Source organism: Otolemur garnettii, unplaced genomic scaffold (genome assembly GCF_000181295.1).
Source record: "Otolemur garnettii isolate 467f Iridium unplaced genomic scaffold, OtoGar3 scaffold00078, whole genome shotgun sequence".
Taxonomy (NCBI): domain Eukaryota; kingdom Metazoa; phylum Chordata; class Mammalia; order Primates; family Galagidae; genus Otolemur; species Otolemur garnettii.
In genome coordinates, this window is record NW_003852473.1 from 1214727 (window position 1) to 1230799 (window position 16073).

The window sequence follows — 16073 nt, forward strand, 5'->3', positions numbered from 1 at the left end:
CCAGGGAACCGGCACCCAGGACAGGGGAGACCCCGTGAAGCCAGAGCACAGCCCAGGGAACCAGCACCCAGGACAGGGGAGACCCCAGAAATCCAAAATGCAGCCCAGGGAACTGGCACCCAGGACAGGGAAGACCCCGGGAAGCCAGAGTTCAGCCCAGGGAGCTGGGACCCAGGACAGGGGAGACCCAGGCAGCCAGAGCACAGCCCAGGGAACCTCCGAGCTGCTCCCACCTACGGACCCCGCCACACTCTTTCTGGACCAGGAGTTCCAGGGGATGGCAGGGAGGTGAGGGTTACCCCACCCTGGAGAAGCAGAAGGAGATGGGCTGCAGCTGCTGGGAGGGCAGGGTGGGCCAAGCAGGCAGCAGGCAGGACGAGGACAGCTGGGAAGGACTCTGCAGCGAAGGTGGGCTGTCCAGCCAGGAACCCAGGTGGGGAGGGTAGAGGTTACAGAGGCCGCTGGACAGGGTATGGGGCAGCGGCGGGGGATGCAGCTCTCAAAAACCTCTACTCCACAGCCTGACAGAGAACATCCGGCAGCCACAGGGGCCCAACAGCACAGGTAGAGAAGAAGCTGCCCATTTTTCTCACCTCCCCAGGCCCTGGCCCTTGAGGGCAGGAGTCAGAAAGTGAAAGGAGGCAAAGAGGTGGAGCATGGATTAAAAAAAAAGCAGGACACCCATGATAACCCTTCACAACACTGTTTTCTGAGACTCCTGGCTTGGAAGAAGGGAGAAGCATTAAAGTGGCTTTGGGCCGGGCATGGCAGCTCATGCCTATAGTCCTGGTGCTCTGGGAGGCCGAGGCCAGTGGACTGCCTGCGCTCAGAAGCTTGATACTTAGCCTAAGCAAGAGCAAGACTCCATCTCTACTAAAAAGTGAAAAATCAGCCAGGTACAGTGGTGGGCACCTGTAGTCCCAGCTACTCAGGAGGCTGAGCCAGGCCATCACTTGATCCCGGGAGTATGAGATTGCTGTGATTTACAATGATTCCACAGCACTCAACCCAGGGTGACCGAGTGAGATTCTGTCTCAAAAATAAATAAATAAATAAAACTAAAAAATAAAAGAAAGTGGCTTTGATGTGAACAGAACTTTTTAATGCTGGTTATCTACAAGAAATCACTGGAAACTTAGATCAGATTCCACACCGCCTTTCATGATAGAGGCGAGAACCTGAGAAAGCTGCTTCCCACTCCCTCCAAGCTCAGCCCCTCTGATGACCTCGTTAACACGATAACCCTGGGAAGACACTGGCAGAGCAGTGCCAGGTAGGTCTTTCCACTCCAAGTGGTCTTAAGGACTCTCATGCAGCTAACACAGCAGAGCCTCAATGGACTCCAGGTTTGGCTCAGACTCCAGTTCCTCCAGCCTGTTTGCAGCAAAAAAAGGAGGGGGGGGCCCTGAAGTACATAGTAGGGCCCAGCAAACCTCACCTTGTCAGCAAACCTCACCTTGTCAGCAAGCCAAACAAGTAATTCACGTCCTCTCTGCAAACACTGTGGCTGCTGCCCTCACATTCTCCACAGAACCTCCCCCTTGCTCAGCCCCCAGGCCACAACCCTCTCCTCGGAAGCACAAACTGCCTTCTACTGTGATGTCCAACCTGCCTCTGGCCCATCTCTGCAGCCTTAGCAGGTGGAGGCCAGTCTCACACCTCTGACTTCTCATAGATATCCAGGTCAATGCCTCTGGCCTTGGAAGCCTTGACAGGTTTGTAGAGTCACAGTCAGATGCAACAGGTTGTGACAAAGCTCTTTTATTATCTCCCTGAGGCCAAGGGGCAGCTCTGTGTATAACATCTCTCCAGTGCTCATGTCCTAAGCCATGTTTTCTAGTAAAAATCCATGAATTTCCTGTGTTGCTGAAAGCATATCTGCTCTAGTCATCTGGTATTTACTGACTGTCTGCTTTATACAGAGCATGCAGGGATTCTGCCCTCCAGGAGCCAACAGACAAAGAGGAGATGAGAGACACACAGATGCTTATAGCAAATGTTGGGGAACGCTGCAGACCACCTGAAACAGTGCCCGGAGCTCCTGGGGAATTCTCTAAAGTGGCAGCATTCGGGCATCTACGCCCACAGACCCTGTATATCGATGACCAGGTTACACACATGTGGCTTCAGGTGTGCTGACAGTGCCAGGCAATTTGTACCTGACAATTAATTTTACTATACACCTCCTAAAAACTCTGTAGCAGTTGTAACTTTCTTCACTCCCAATGCTGACACATATCTACATATGACCCGTGACACAAGCCTGCGATCACAGTATCTCAGCTACATGTCATGGCTCACATCTATGCACTGATTCAACAGATATTTACTGAGTCCTGTAAAATGTCAGACACAATTCCAGGTCCTAGTACACAGTGAGGGTGGGGGAAGGGGAGAGCTAAGAAAAGGGAGGGGGGTCAAGGGGTGCGGTAGACCTTTTGGGGGCGGGACACAACTATAGGAGGGTCCCTATCTGACAAAGGCAATCAATGTAACCTGGTTCTGTGTACCCTCAATGAATCCCCAACAATAAAAAAAAAAAAGTTAATTCTGAATGTGATCAAGCCTCCAGATCTAACACTACCTTACACAAAACACAAGTCAAACAATAGCTCAAGGAAGCAATCTTTAGAGCAATCTTAGGGCAAAATGATCCAGCTCCTTCAATAAATCAACAGCTTGCAAAAAGCCGCACAATAGGCATGCAGTGATTCAATACACTTTGCTCTCTACTTTACGTACACAATGCAGATTTAAATAATTTTTCCTTTAACAGAAAAAAAAAATGGTTAGGCTCTGGATAAGGCTGTTCCCTTAAAACAAAAATCCAAAACAAAAACCAAAGAATTGAATTCAGAAAGGTTATCTTTGATACTATAGGAAAAAATATGAATACAGGCTTGGTATTAGAGGATAGTAAGGAATGGTTGCCAATTTTGTTGGTGTGTCTTTTAACACTTTAAATAACTTTCAATGCAATATTTATATTAAATGAAAAAATAAAGTATTGAAGTTACAGGTGCATGACTAAATATTTACAGATGAAAGGAGGCTGTGTGGATGTTGTATTAAAATACTGCAGGGAAGAAAAGGAGGAGGGGAGGAAAGGAGAAGAGAAGACAGAAGGAGAAGGAGGAGCTGGTGTGGGGGTGATGGGACCGACTGGCAGAACAGTGCTCAGGGAAGCCGCACGATAGGCACGCAGCGATTCAATACACTTTGCTCTCTACTGTGTGTACACAATGCAGATTTAAATAATTTTCCCTTTAACAAAAAAAAAAAAAAAAAAAAAGGTTAGGCTCTGGATAAGGCTGTTCCCTTAAAACAAAAACCAAAGAACTGAATTAAAGGAAGCATGTTTCCTACTTAGCAATGGGTTAGTGGTGTCACCTAAGTGGCCCCTATGGGCCACACGATGATTTTAGCAGAGACCAAAATCAACTAAGAGGTGTCTTCAGGGAGCACAAGTGCTCACTTGAGGGCTGGCTCCTGGACACCTGAAGCCATGGCTCATGCTGACCACGAACTTTATAAGAGGGAGACCCAGGGAGTCTCCAAAATAGCAACCACCTAAGGAACCTGTCTTCTTAATAGAATACTGTACTTTCTCCATCAGCAATTGCAAAACAGATCAGCTAAAATTAGAGAGACGACTACAGTGTTCAGTATCACTCTGAAATGCTTATACAGAACTTTCTATTTAACACAGTGCACCCTGCAGGCAGCCAGACACTGTCCACTCCTAGTTCCCTGAGCCTAATGCTTTAATTAGTAAGCAAGAAGCGAGACTGAGACTTTTATAACATTACAGCAGTGATTGTCACGCTGTGCCACGAGAGGATCTTAGGGGTGCTGCGAAAATTTTTGAAGATCATTAATTACTTTTTAAAATTATTTTTGAAAGAAGTTCAAAGCACAGTAGGTATATTCTATTTCTTTACTCTTTTTTTTAATCAACATATTTAAGTGTGCTGTGGAAGTTTAACTATAGGTTCAAGTGTGCCAAGAGATAAAAACGATTAAAAAACAGACACATTAGAGCAATGCTTAGATCCTTAGAAGACCAGAGGAATAAAAAAGGTAGATCCATCTCCACCATCCCTAAAACAAAGATGCATAGCATCTGTTAATTTCAACTTTTAACCTTAAACCAGAAGTTTCTAACCTACACCAAGACCCCAAATCTCCTAAGCTAGGAGGAGGGGAGTGTTTCCAAGCTGTTACTCATATATATATATATATATATTTTTTTTTTTTTTTTTTTTTGAGACAGAGTCTCACTATGTCACCCTTGGTAGAGTGCTGTGGCATCACAGCTCACAGAAACCTCTAACTCTTGGGTTTAAGTGATTCTCTTGCCTCAGCCTCCCAAGTAGCTGGGACGACAGGTGCCCGCCAGAACGCCCAGCTATTTTTTGTTGCAGTTGCCATTGTTGTTTAGCTGGCCCAGGGCAGGTTTGAACCTGCCACCCTCGATGTATGTGGCTGGCACCATAACCACTGTGCTATGGGTGCCAAGCCATGTTACTCATATTTTAAAAGGTGAATGATCTAATACAAATGTTACATTTGCCCAACCTAGGAAGACAGAGATTAAGGAAAAATAAAGCTCTTAAGTTCAAAGCTCAAACTATATCACCTCAAAGCAGAACACTGATTATCTCATGCTGATAGAAAGTGGAAATCAGCAATTATGTGTCAAAGATTATTTAGGATCTCGGTGCCTGTGGCTCAAGTGGCTAAGGCGCCAGCCACATACACCTAAGGTGGCAGGTTTGAATCCAGCCCAGGCCCGCCAAACAACAACGATGGCTGTAACCAAAAAATAGCCAGGCGTTGTGGTGGGCACCTGTGGTCCCAGCTACTTAGGAGGCAGAGGCAGGAGACTCGCTTGAGCCCAGGAGTTGAAGGTTGCTGTGAGCTGTGATGCCATGGCACTCTACCCAGGGGGACAGAGCTTGAGGTTCTGTCTCAAAAAATAAAAATAAAAAAATAAAAAAGATTATTTAGGTAGAGAATCAAATAAATTGTTGAGAAACATAGAATGTTTGGGATATAAAGCTATTTAAACATGTTATCTTCGAAAGGAGAAATATGTTACAGACTATTTAGCTCATTTGAAAGCACTGCCTCAAAATGCCTAAATATATAGGCATTTTTTTTGAAGAAAAAAATGATCCTCTCAGTTAAGTATTATCTATTGCATGTGCTTTATTCTTAAAAACCAATTCAACAAATTTAAGTAAAAATGACAGTTCCCAAACCAATACCGCAAGTCTTTTTATAGATGACAATGCTTATTGAGCATGCAGAACTATATTAAAAGCTAGATTTCACCTTAGTCAACAGCAGATCAATTTAATTAATACCAAAGAGTAATATTCTAGAAACGACCCAAGACGTAAGACACAGGTGAGAAACGCACATGACTAGGCTACCGGGCGATTCTGCAAACTTTAATGGTCACCTATGGCATCCTCCACCACCATCCACACCCTGAGGTTCCAAGAGCCTGACACAGGTCCCAGGACAACTGTCAGAAAGTAGAATAGATGGCGTAGTGGTCCAGGCACAATTGCAGGAGCCACAGAGTCTGCTGTTAATTCCCAGGCCGGCCACTCCCGGCTTTGTAACTTTAGGCACAACTTCTCTGCTTCAGTTTCCACAGTGAACATACATGAAGAACACAGCCCTTGGTAAGCATCATGAGGTGCTGGTTATTCATGTCATTGGCGGTGGCAGCCCTTTAAAAAGGCATATTCTTTTTTTTGCTTTTATATTTTATTTATTTAATTGGCCTGTGTGCCCAATGCTGTATGTCTAATTTAGGTATTTAAAGGTTACAAGCTCCAGAAGGACCAAAATCTTAAACAACAAGATACCAAGTTGCAGACGAGCCTTGTTATAGAACAGAAAACCCTACAACTACAGCTTCTATAAAGTTTTGGGGGAGGGTTGTTTTTGTTTTTAATTTCAGTTTAGTATGAGGGTACAGAGGATTGGGTTACATTGTTTGCAGCTGTCAGGTAAAGTCCACGTTGTAGTTGTGCCCCTGCCCAGGAGGTGAACCATGAACCCTCCACCGTGCAAAGTCCACGTTGTAGTTGTGCCCCTGCCCAGGAGGTGAACCATGAACCCTCCACCGTGCCTGTTAGGTGAGAGCTCCCCAGTCCCCTCCCTCCTCCCCCCATCCTGCAACTTGAGTTTACTTGTGTTTTTCTCTTGTGTGGGAGTGTACTTGGTCATTTACTGGTTTCATATTAGTTTTGAGTACACTGGATACTTGCTTTTCCATCCTCCTGATACTTTACTGGGTAGAACATTCTCCAGCTCCATCTAGGTTAATACAAAAGATACAAAGTCTCCATCTTTTTATGGCTGAACATATACCACAGTTTATCAACCCATTCATGAGTTGATGGGCACGTGAGCTGATTCCACATCTTAGTGATTCTGAATTGAGTTGCAATTCTAGAGCCTATGTCCTCATGGTAATAATAATTATTTCTTTGGGGTAGATAAAAAGGCATTTCTGCCATGTGGCTCAGACGCTTCTGTCATGCTGTCTCCCCCACCCCACACCCCTCAGAATCGACCCCCTTCTCTGCTTCTGTGCATCCTCTTTCCTCTCCTGGGGCATTTCAGGCTCATCTACAAGTCACAACACCAGAGGTGTGAGACATGACCAAAGAGATCCTTACACCTGAGAGCAGGAAGACGCCCACAGATTGGTTCCTTTGGAACCAATGCCAATGCCTGATACCTCAGAAAATAACTCCCTCCACTGTCAAGGGGAATGGAGATTTTTGCTATAAATTATTTTCCATTATAGTAACAACTTGAAGTGGACACCATCAGGCCACAGCGAAAATCAGGGTCAATTCAAGCTCTATGTGAGTGTTAAAGGAACCTTACTAATACCTGAACCAAAGACCCACCTCGCTGGGTACACTCATCACCGTCAGGATCTTCCTTTCAAGACCACAAGATCACAGCACCTCAGAGCTGAAAGGATTTCACAAGTCATCAAGATCAAAAGCCTCAAACCTCGATTTCCAGAATCCCAGTCAGATCAGAAGTCACTATGAGACTAGGATCAGCTGGGGCCTGGGCTCCTGCTGCCATTGTGAGCCTGGCACTGCCCAAGATTGAGTCATTAAGAGAAGCTGAAAATTCCGATATTCTCTGTAAACCAAGTAAAACACACTTGCAGGCCAGATATGGCCCTGGTGCTGCCAGGTTACACACCTCAGTGAAGACAGAACAGTGGTTGCCACACCCAAACCTCAGACCCTGGGAGATCTACAGCTGCTGCACAACAGCCCTGAACCCAGTGGGGTGAGAGAGACAAGGGCCCCATGCAGTCGTCATTTGTACACTGAATAAATAATGTACCTTGCTCATAAGAATTACTTTTGTTCTAACATAAAAGGACATTGGCATTGTGATACTAAATAAAACTAAATTTTATTTCCAAACATCGCTAAATTGATGATTCTTCATTTCACATTTTCTCCAATGAAGGATCCCAAAAGCACAACAAAAACCATGTAATGCACACAGATGTTATTTATTTCTGATGATTGGGACTGGAAGGTGACATGACCTGCCACAGTCACACAGCTCCTTGCAGAAGTGAGAGAGGAAGCCAGGATCCTGAATCCCAGGCCCGTCTCCTTCACCTCCACCAGGGAGGAGGGCCCCTGCAGAGCTACCCAAGAGGCTGGCACAGCCTGGAGGAGAACCCTGGACAGACGGCATCGAAGAAAAATTGTGGACTGTTTTTTCCACAATCACCTCTCCAGAGTTTCATGGGTGCTCAGAGGCTGAGGAAGCCTGGATCACCCACATTCCAGCCCCACACCCAATCCCCTCCTCCACTGCATCCCACACGAAGAGTCCTCCAGTCTCTGTGGCAAAGGGCCTGGAGATCTAGCAATGATGCAGAGCAATGCAACTTGAGAACTTACGTTCATCCTGCCCCACACTGCTCTGGCCTCCTGAGCTGGCCACGCAGGTATGTTTCCCTCTCCACCCTCTCCTCAACCGACTTCTGCCCCCCAGCTCTGGCCCCTGCTCTGTACACTCCCTTCATAACATCCTTACTTCCTCCACTGTCACCAGCTGGCTTCATTATGAACAAGAAGGTGTTCACTTTCATTCTCGCTCTCACACTCAAGTGTGCTTAAAAACCACCCGGCAGCTTACCAAAAGCCAGGCCTGCCCAGTGCTCCCCAGAAATTCTGAATCCTCAGCTCTAGGGAGGGGCTGAGGAATCTGTATGTTGTTTGTTAACAACCAACCTCTTGAGAAACTTTAACAAAGTGAGACTTGGAGAAGAAAGATGCTATAAGGGCCAAAATTGTGCTACCTAGGGGAAAATGCATGTTTCTTTCTAAGATTTATTCCTTCTATCTCAGCTCTGTTCTATGGAGAACACTGCTACTTAGGACCATCAGTGATGATGCATACACATAATCCAAGAAGCAACGAGAAACTCCAGCCCTGGCTACTCCTTACCACGATTTTCAAGAGTACACAAATAGGCACCCTCCACCACTTGCTAAATTTACAGCTACCATTTGCCAAATCATAGGAGATCCACAGTCTAGCTGGTGACGGTCCCTCCTACCTGCGTATCAGTGCAGCAAGCACTCAGACACGTACCTTGTGCTCCTCCTTCATCACCTGTTCAATGAGCTCAGATTTCACCGGAGGCTTTGAATACTGGCCTGAGAGAAGACCATGTCCTAACTTAGTCCTGGCCGGGACACAGAAACAAAAACAAAAGGTCACTGTTGTTCTCCCATAGAGATATCAAAATTATCTATGAATTTCAATAAATACAGCTGCTTTTAGGTGGAGCATTTTATCTAGATTCTTCACAAATAACTTACTTATTTGATTCTGCTTCATACTGATTGTTTTCAAATTTTCCTTAGTACTTTATAAATAAATTTGTGAATTTCTTTCTTCTCATAAAAGTAACACATGCTCCTTTTAGAACACTTTTATAAAACATAGGATATGAAGAATTGCTTTTAATTCTGCAGCCTGGAGATAACCATGATGGACATTGGACTGAAACACTTTTTAAAAAAAATCTGGCACTTACATCTGTGTGTTGAAATCTTGTGTTGGATCTAAGGGTGAGTAGTCAAATATTCTTGGAAGGTTTCCCACATACCTAGAAAATGAGAAGCAATAGTTAAAACACAGCAGCTGAGAGAGGAACACAACCAAAACAAGCTATCATTCTCACCAAGACCTTCTTGCCCTTTTCTCAAAAAAAGAAAAGGTTTTCCCGGGATCCCGCCTCCACCACTCACGAACCTTCCTGAAATGTTGTGCTTCTATCGGTGGGTCCCAACCCTGGCTTCAAGTTAGACTCAGCCAGTGAGTTTCTTTGAAAAATACCAAAGCCAGAGCCACCCCAGATGTCCTGAGGCTTAGGATTTGAAAGTCTTTAAAAGTTCTTCAAGTGATTATAACATGTAGCCAGAGTCAAGAACCACTGGTTGGTGCCATCACAATCACCTTGTTTCCACCTTAGAAACAAATGGTCTGGTTAGTGACAAGACTCTTTATTTCAACCAAAACTTTAATCAAGTTCTTCCAAGTCCTCTGCTTGAGTGGGCCCAATTGTGGGCTTCCCTGTCTGTCTTCATGGAAACAGGTTTGAATAAGGATCCTGCTAAGTCAGCTGAGTGAAGATCTAGCCATGGTGGGGCAGTGCCTGTGGCTCAGTGGGTAGGGCGTCGGCCCCACATACCAAGGGTGGCAGGTCCGAACCCAGCCCCAGCCAAACTGCAACAAAAAATAGCCAGGGCATGGTGGTGGGTGCCTGTAGTCACAGCAACTCGGGAGGCTGAGGCAAGAGAATCGCCTAAGCCCAGGAGTTGGAGGTTGCTGTGAGCTGTGACTCCACAGCACTCTACTGAGGGCAATAAGATGCTATCTCTAAAAAAAAAAAGGAAAAGAAAAGAAACTCCAGCCATGGTATGTGACCACCCTGGCCTGCCCCTATCGGTCTGGGTGGCCAAAAACCTCTTATCCTTGACACTTCCTCTTAGTGATTTCCACCCACACGCCCCCCTGGTTGTGAACCCCCACTTGTCCTTGCTGCAGTCAGGGTTGAGTTCAATGCCTTCCCCACTGTAAGGCCCCATGGCAGTGGTCCCTATACCTATCACCATGGCTCCTCACAAATAAAGTCTGTCTTATTATCATCTTTAACAAGTGCTTGGATAATTTTTTTCTTGGACATTAGGAATTGTTCCAATAATCTCAAAACCAATGATGGCAAGAGCAGTGACAACTACCAGTTCTTGGGGGCTTCCTGTACGAGCTAGTCAAGTCGTCATGACAACCATGTGAGGAAGGGATTATTATCATCATCATCCTCACTTCAGAGATGCAAGACAGGGATGCAAATTCATTAGGCAGCCTCCAAAGTCTCCCAGGGAGGAAATGACACAGCCCAGAACACAGCCAGCAGCTGGGCTCTGTGGCCGTGCTCTGAGCCACTCTGCTGGCTACACCTGCCCCCCACCGGCCCTGAGCTGTCCAGTCCCTCCTCCTGGTCCATTTAGCCTGAGAGGGCTGTGCTAACGTGGATAGTGGCCTCTAATCTTAATGCACAAACTCCTTCATGTCTACCCTCCTCTCCTATTCCACTTGTGCTGTCCTTCTTCCTCCCCTCAGTCTTTGACTCTCCGGGCCTGACAGCTCTAGGAAGAATAACCCAGGAGCCACCCTTTTCTCTGAACCTTCATGTGCTCCACTCTGCCAACTTCTCTGACCTCATCTGCCACCACTCTCCCCCAGCCCACAACGTCCAGCCACTTGCCACTCTTGCTAACCCAGGACATGCCAGGCTCAAAGTCATGCCTTCTGTGGTCTCTTTCCTGGGATGCCCTCCTCACAGACCTTGGCTTGGCAGCTTCTTTCGGATCTACCGAAAAGTCACCTCCACACAAGAGCAGCCACCCCCCATCCTTCCCAGCTCACAATTACCTGCTTCTGGTGACTTTCTGCTCAGCATGCAATACTAGTTGAAACTACATAATTAATTTATTTGCTTGTTTAGTCTCTATCTTTCTAGAGATTACATACTGGGATGTAATCTCCATGAAGGCAAAGACTCTATCTATCTGAATCTCCACATCTCCAGCACTAGAACAGCAACTGACATGTAAAAGGTACTCAGTAAACAATTGTTAAATGTATACATTCACATCAGATAATCATATAACCAGCTTTCCATGACTATGAATAACTGAGAAAAGGCATGATTACAATGAAACCCCAGAGAAACATGATACACTATCAGTTAGCAATGACCTCCAGTTGGATCCTTCAACCTCTAGAAACTTCTAGGCACCTCTTGTCCACAAGTTCAGAATCTACAGCCTGGAGTGTGTACCTACATCAAAATTAACAGAGCATGCTTCTCCGGGCCAGTCCCATTCAAATGGCTTTTGGATGTATCAGTAGGGCAAGAATTTCATCTAGGAAATTTCAAAATAATAAGAGCCAAATAAGAGATAAATCAAACTTTGGAGCTCAACTACACAAGGTAGAGGCTGCACTGAAGATTTCCTAATAATACGTATACAACATGATGAGCTGCCCCTCATATGGTCCAGTTTTTATCACATCTCTAAACCTAACAAGACAAAAAACTCACTGTGGAGATGAACTTTGGTAAAAAGGCTTATGCTTTAAGGCAAGATTAGCGGAGAAAAGCAGAGTTCAAGGGGGTACATCCATGATGTCAGGAAAATCCAGTTTGTTGGCCCTGGAGGCCAGGAAAAAATAAATAAATAAAAGTTCATTTGCTTAAAATAGATACCCATTTTCTAATTGATGAGGAATATCCACCATTATAACAAAATTAAAATGCAGAAATAGACTGGGTATGTTGGCTCATACCTGTAATCCTAGAACTCTGGGAAGATAAGGGAGGTGGATTGCTGGAGCTCAGGAATTTGAGACGAGCCTAACCAAGAGTAAGATCCGAAGTTTATCTTATAGGGGTACAGGTGAATCTTTCTAAGAGTAGAATGTGAACGTTTTAAAGCAGTAACTGAGAAAATGAGGTGAAGGCTGTGTTGACCAGTTTGATCGAAGTATTTCAGATTGCATGTGAAAACCCCATACTGTACCCCAGAAGTGTATTAATGTACATAGTTACCATTCAATAAAAAAATAAATAAATAAATAAAAATAAATAAAAATAAAAAGATCCCATCTCTACTAAAAACAGAAAAACTAGTCACAGCAGGTGCCTATAGTCCTAGCTACTTGGGAGGCTGAGGCAAGAGGATCGCTTGAGCCCAAGAGACTGAGGTTGCTATGAGCTATGATGATGCCACAGCACTCTACTCAGGGAGAGAGAGTGAAACTCTGTCTCAAAAAGTCTATATAAAATAAAATAAAATCAATTAAAATGCAGAAGTAATGCTAGATAATCTTTCAAGTAATACTGAACCTTCAGTTTACAAAAGATGTCTGCACTATCTGTCAACCCATCTTAGTTGCCATTCAATTTGCACACTAGTTTATTTAGATGTGATCTTCTTCGAGAATGATGTATATACTAGGTTCAAATGTACACCAGGTTCAAGTGGCAGAGAATCAAGGAATGAGGCTGATACTCCTGAATCACACTGTGGCTGTTCATAAGTTATTTAATCTTCTATGAGTCACTCTTTCTACTTTCAAAGTGAAGACACTGGTCCTGGATCCAACTCCACTGAGTTAGTGCTTCTGGGCAAGAAGGGCTTTGAAGAGAAAGCATTTCGACTCAGTGACATTTGGGCAAAGGACGGGAAGCCTGAAGACAGCTGTGAATAGCAGCTTACTCATATTTTAAGACATTCAGTAAAGGCTTAGAAAACAGGAAATAAAATATTAGACATTATAATGCAAAATTCCAAAACTCTTAAAACAAGACTGGAGAGAGATTCGAATTTTAAATTCAAAGCACAGATATGAGGTACACTTTTTCATTAAAGAAAAAATTCTTCATCAAACTTTGAAGTATAGGAAGGATCTTTAAAAACTGTAGACTGTAAAGCATTCCCAAAGCGTTGTTGGGCTTTGTAACAAAAGAACACAAGTTTCTCTCATGCTAGTTTAAAAGAAATAATAATTATACAACACCTCACAAAAGGACATTCCTTCAACATTTTCAAAGAAAATATCTTGGAGCATGAGTCATATAAGCTAAAGCTACAGTGTTCCCCAATCAAATGATAATAATGCAAGTATGAGGCACGCATAAGAATTCATAAAAATAACATGACACATGATGTGCACTGCTGGAAGGAGTTTCCTATCTCAGAGCTTCCAACTCGCCCACCCTCCGACAGAGCCCCCTGCCTCCTCTCCTCCAGCACACCCCCAGGGCAATTCACCTCTACAGGGGCTCCCTCCGACCTCCTCCTCCTCCTTCCCTCCACAGAATGTACCAGATTTATAAGCATGTGGTTGTTCCTATGATTATACTCAACACCTATTTCCTTGAGTGGCTGTGTGTTCCCTGGGGGTAGGTTCCAGGTCCTCCTGTCCACCATGGACACACACACACCCTTGGTCCACTGCTGTGTAGACCAGAACTCACTGTCTATTGGCTAGATGAAAAATGGAAAAATAGACATGGAAAACTAACCGTGTATCTTCAAAGCCAGAAAACAGCAAGAAGAGCAAAGTCTTCAAACACCAAGAAAGGAAAGAAAAGGTTAGCTCACATGCTTTTGATCAAGCACTATTAAAGCCATGAGGATTTCAGCTCCTTGTGCATAAAATGCTGCCCTGTGCTAGCGCACACGTGTGCACTTCTACACTGGAACCAAGGTGCAAGCTAATCCACTCTGGAACACACTGGAGATTACTCTCTAAGCTCAGGCAATGCCTACACCAGCCACAGCTCCTGGGGTCTGCAGCTCCCTATCCTCAGCACAACCGAAGGAAGAAAATGGTCAGACACTGCAATGCCCAGGAGACTCTGAGACCCCAAGACCCGGCTTTGGTTCTGGCAGGCTTTGAGTAGAGAAAACTGGGCTGGCATGTCTAAACTCAACTGACCCTGAGCCTGTTGCCCTCTGTGGCTGCAGACGTAGCTGCTCCGCCCTAGGTAAGGGGAGAGGAAGGCAGCCTGGCCAAGTAGGGAGCCCCTCAGTCAGTGCCTTCCAGAGTATCTGTAGTGAACGGCTTGCTCTTTTATGTGAACACATACAACAGATACCTTCAAAAAGAGAACAAAGAGAAATTGCTAGAAAAATGCAACGCCACTATAAGACAGCGCAGTGTCAAATCGCCACACTCAGTGAGTGTGAACACTCATTCTCAATTTCCATACCCACCTGTCACAGACCACACACCCAGCAGTCCAAGGAGAAGCACCCATCTGTGACCCACACTCTGAGTAGCAAACATAAAAAAAACCTGGCCAGGTGTGGCGGCTCACGCCTGTAATTCCAGCACTCTGAGAGGCCAAGGTGGGTGGATCACCTGAGCTTTAAGAGTTTGAGACCAGCCTGAGCAAGAGCAAGATCCCGTCTCTACTAAAAGTAGAAAAGCTATCTGGGCACTGTGGCCTGTGCCTGTAGTCCCAGCTACTTGGGAGGCTGAAGCAGGAGGATTGGGTGAGCCTAAGAGTCTGAGGTTGCTGTGACCTATGATGCCACGGCACTCTACCCAGGGTGACAGAGTGAGACTGTCTCAACCAAAAAAAAAAAAAAAGAAAGAAAGAAATATTGAAAATCCTAAATCGTCAAAGAAACTCCACTAGAAGGGGGACAGTGACCAAACAAATCACTGGACCTCCCTAGTGCTTCTGTAGGAGGGTCTGGCAGGCTTGCTGTGAAGGTTAATGAACATACTCTTGGCACACAGACAGATGGCCTAAAAGCAGAAGCCACTGTTAACAGAACAAACCTCTGCGGCCGTTTCTCAGTTTCCCGAGCTCCCCTCATCTCCCCCAACCCCCACGGCATTTGTCAAGACTTCCCACACAGCCTCCCTCTGAGGTCAGGCCACAGAAGAGGGGGCAACACAACCCACTGCAGTGGACACGGGTTCCCGGGCACACGCGCCATGAGGCCTGCAAGGTCACTTACGCTCTCTGGAACTCCGGGATGCTGAAGATGGCCTGCATGACGGAGCTCAGGTAGCAGCTGTTGCCCAGGTTCTTCAGACCCGTGTACCCAGGCCCGTACATGGGCTTCAGCTTCGTCCCCGACTCCTGGATCACTTCCCACTCGCTGACCCTGGGCTTGAGGTCATTGTCCCAGAGCCCGTTCTCTGTCTGAGGCAAAGTCATTGAAGTAAAACAACTTTCATGTGATTCCCATTCAAACAGCATGTCCCAAGAGTCATTGCTAATATCATGAGTATTTCCACCACGTTCCCCCAATTACATAGAGAAATAAACAATCTACTTAAAAGAGACGGAGAGGTGGTGAAGTGGCACAACATGAATGCAACTGATCCAGAGAACTGCACAGTTAAACATGGTTAAAATGGTGCATTTTAGGGTGTGTATATTTTACTACAATTTAAGACACACACACAAGAAAAATATTTTTAAAAGAGAGAGAAAGAGAGGGAAGGAGATAGGAGGAAAATGAAAGACAAACAGGAGCCATGAGGGAAGAGTCACCGTAACACAAACAGAAAAGCAAGCCAGGTACAGAGGAAATAGAGGACAACCACAAGGTTTGGGGTGCCTTGAAAAAGGAGGGTGGTTTAAAGAAGAAAAACCAAATGCAACAGAGGAGTGAGTGAGAAAGAGCAGACAAACAGAATAGGAATGTGAGAGGCAGGTGGCTTGGGAGGAAAGGGCTGCCACAAAATGCACATTTAAATAGTTTCTCGGAAAATAAAAACATTACATAGGCATGAGGCCAACTTGCAAGCACAATATTAAATGAAGCAAAGCTTCCCCACCAACAGTAACGTGTTGGGCTGTGCTATCCTCTAGGACAGTGGTTCTTTTTTTTTTTTTTTTAATGGGGGGAAGGGTTTTTGGGTGGTTTCTTTTGTTTTTTGTTTTTTGTTTTTTTTTT

General features: G+C 45.1%; 1 protein-coding gene across 1 annotated transcript in view; it reads right to left on the reverse strand.

Moving 5' to 3' along the window:
• The window catches only part of USP13 (ubiquitin specific peptidase 13), a 154386-nt gene that overhangs the window by 51502 nt on the left and 86811 nt on the right, over positions 1–16073 (reverse strand). The window contains exons 8-10 of the mRNA XM_003794274.2: positions 15126–15313; positions 9116–9187; positions 8668–8761 (exon numbers count right to left, since the gene is read on the reverse strand). Of these exons, the coding sequence (XP_003794322.2) occupies positions 8668–8761; positions 9116–9187; positions 15126–15313 (354 nt within the window). The remainder of the gene's footprint in view (positions 1–8667; positions 8762–9115; positions 9188–15125; positions 15314–16073) is intronic.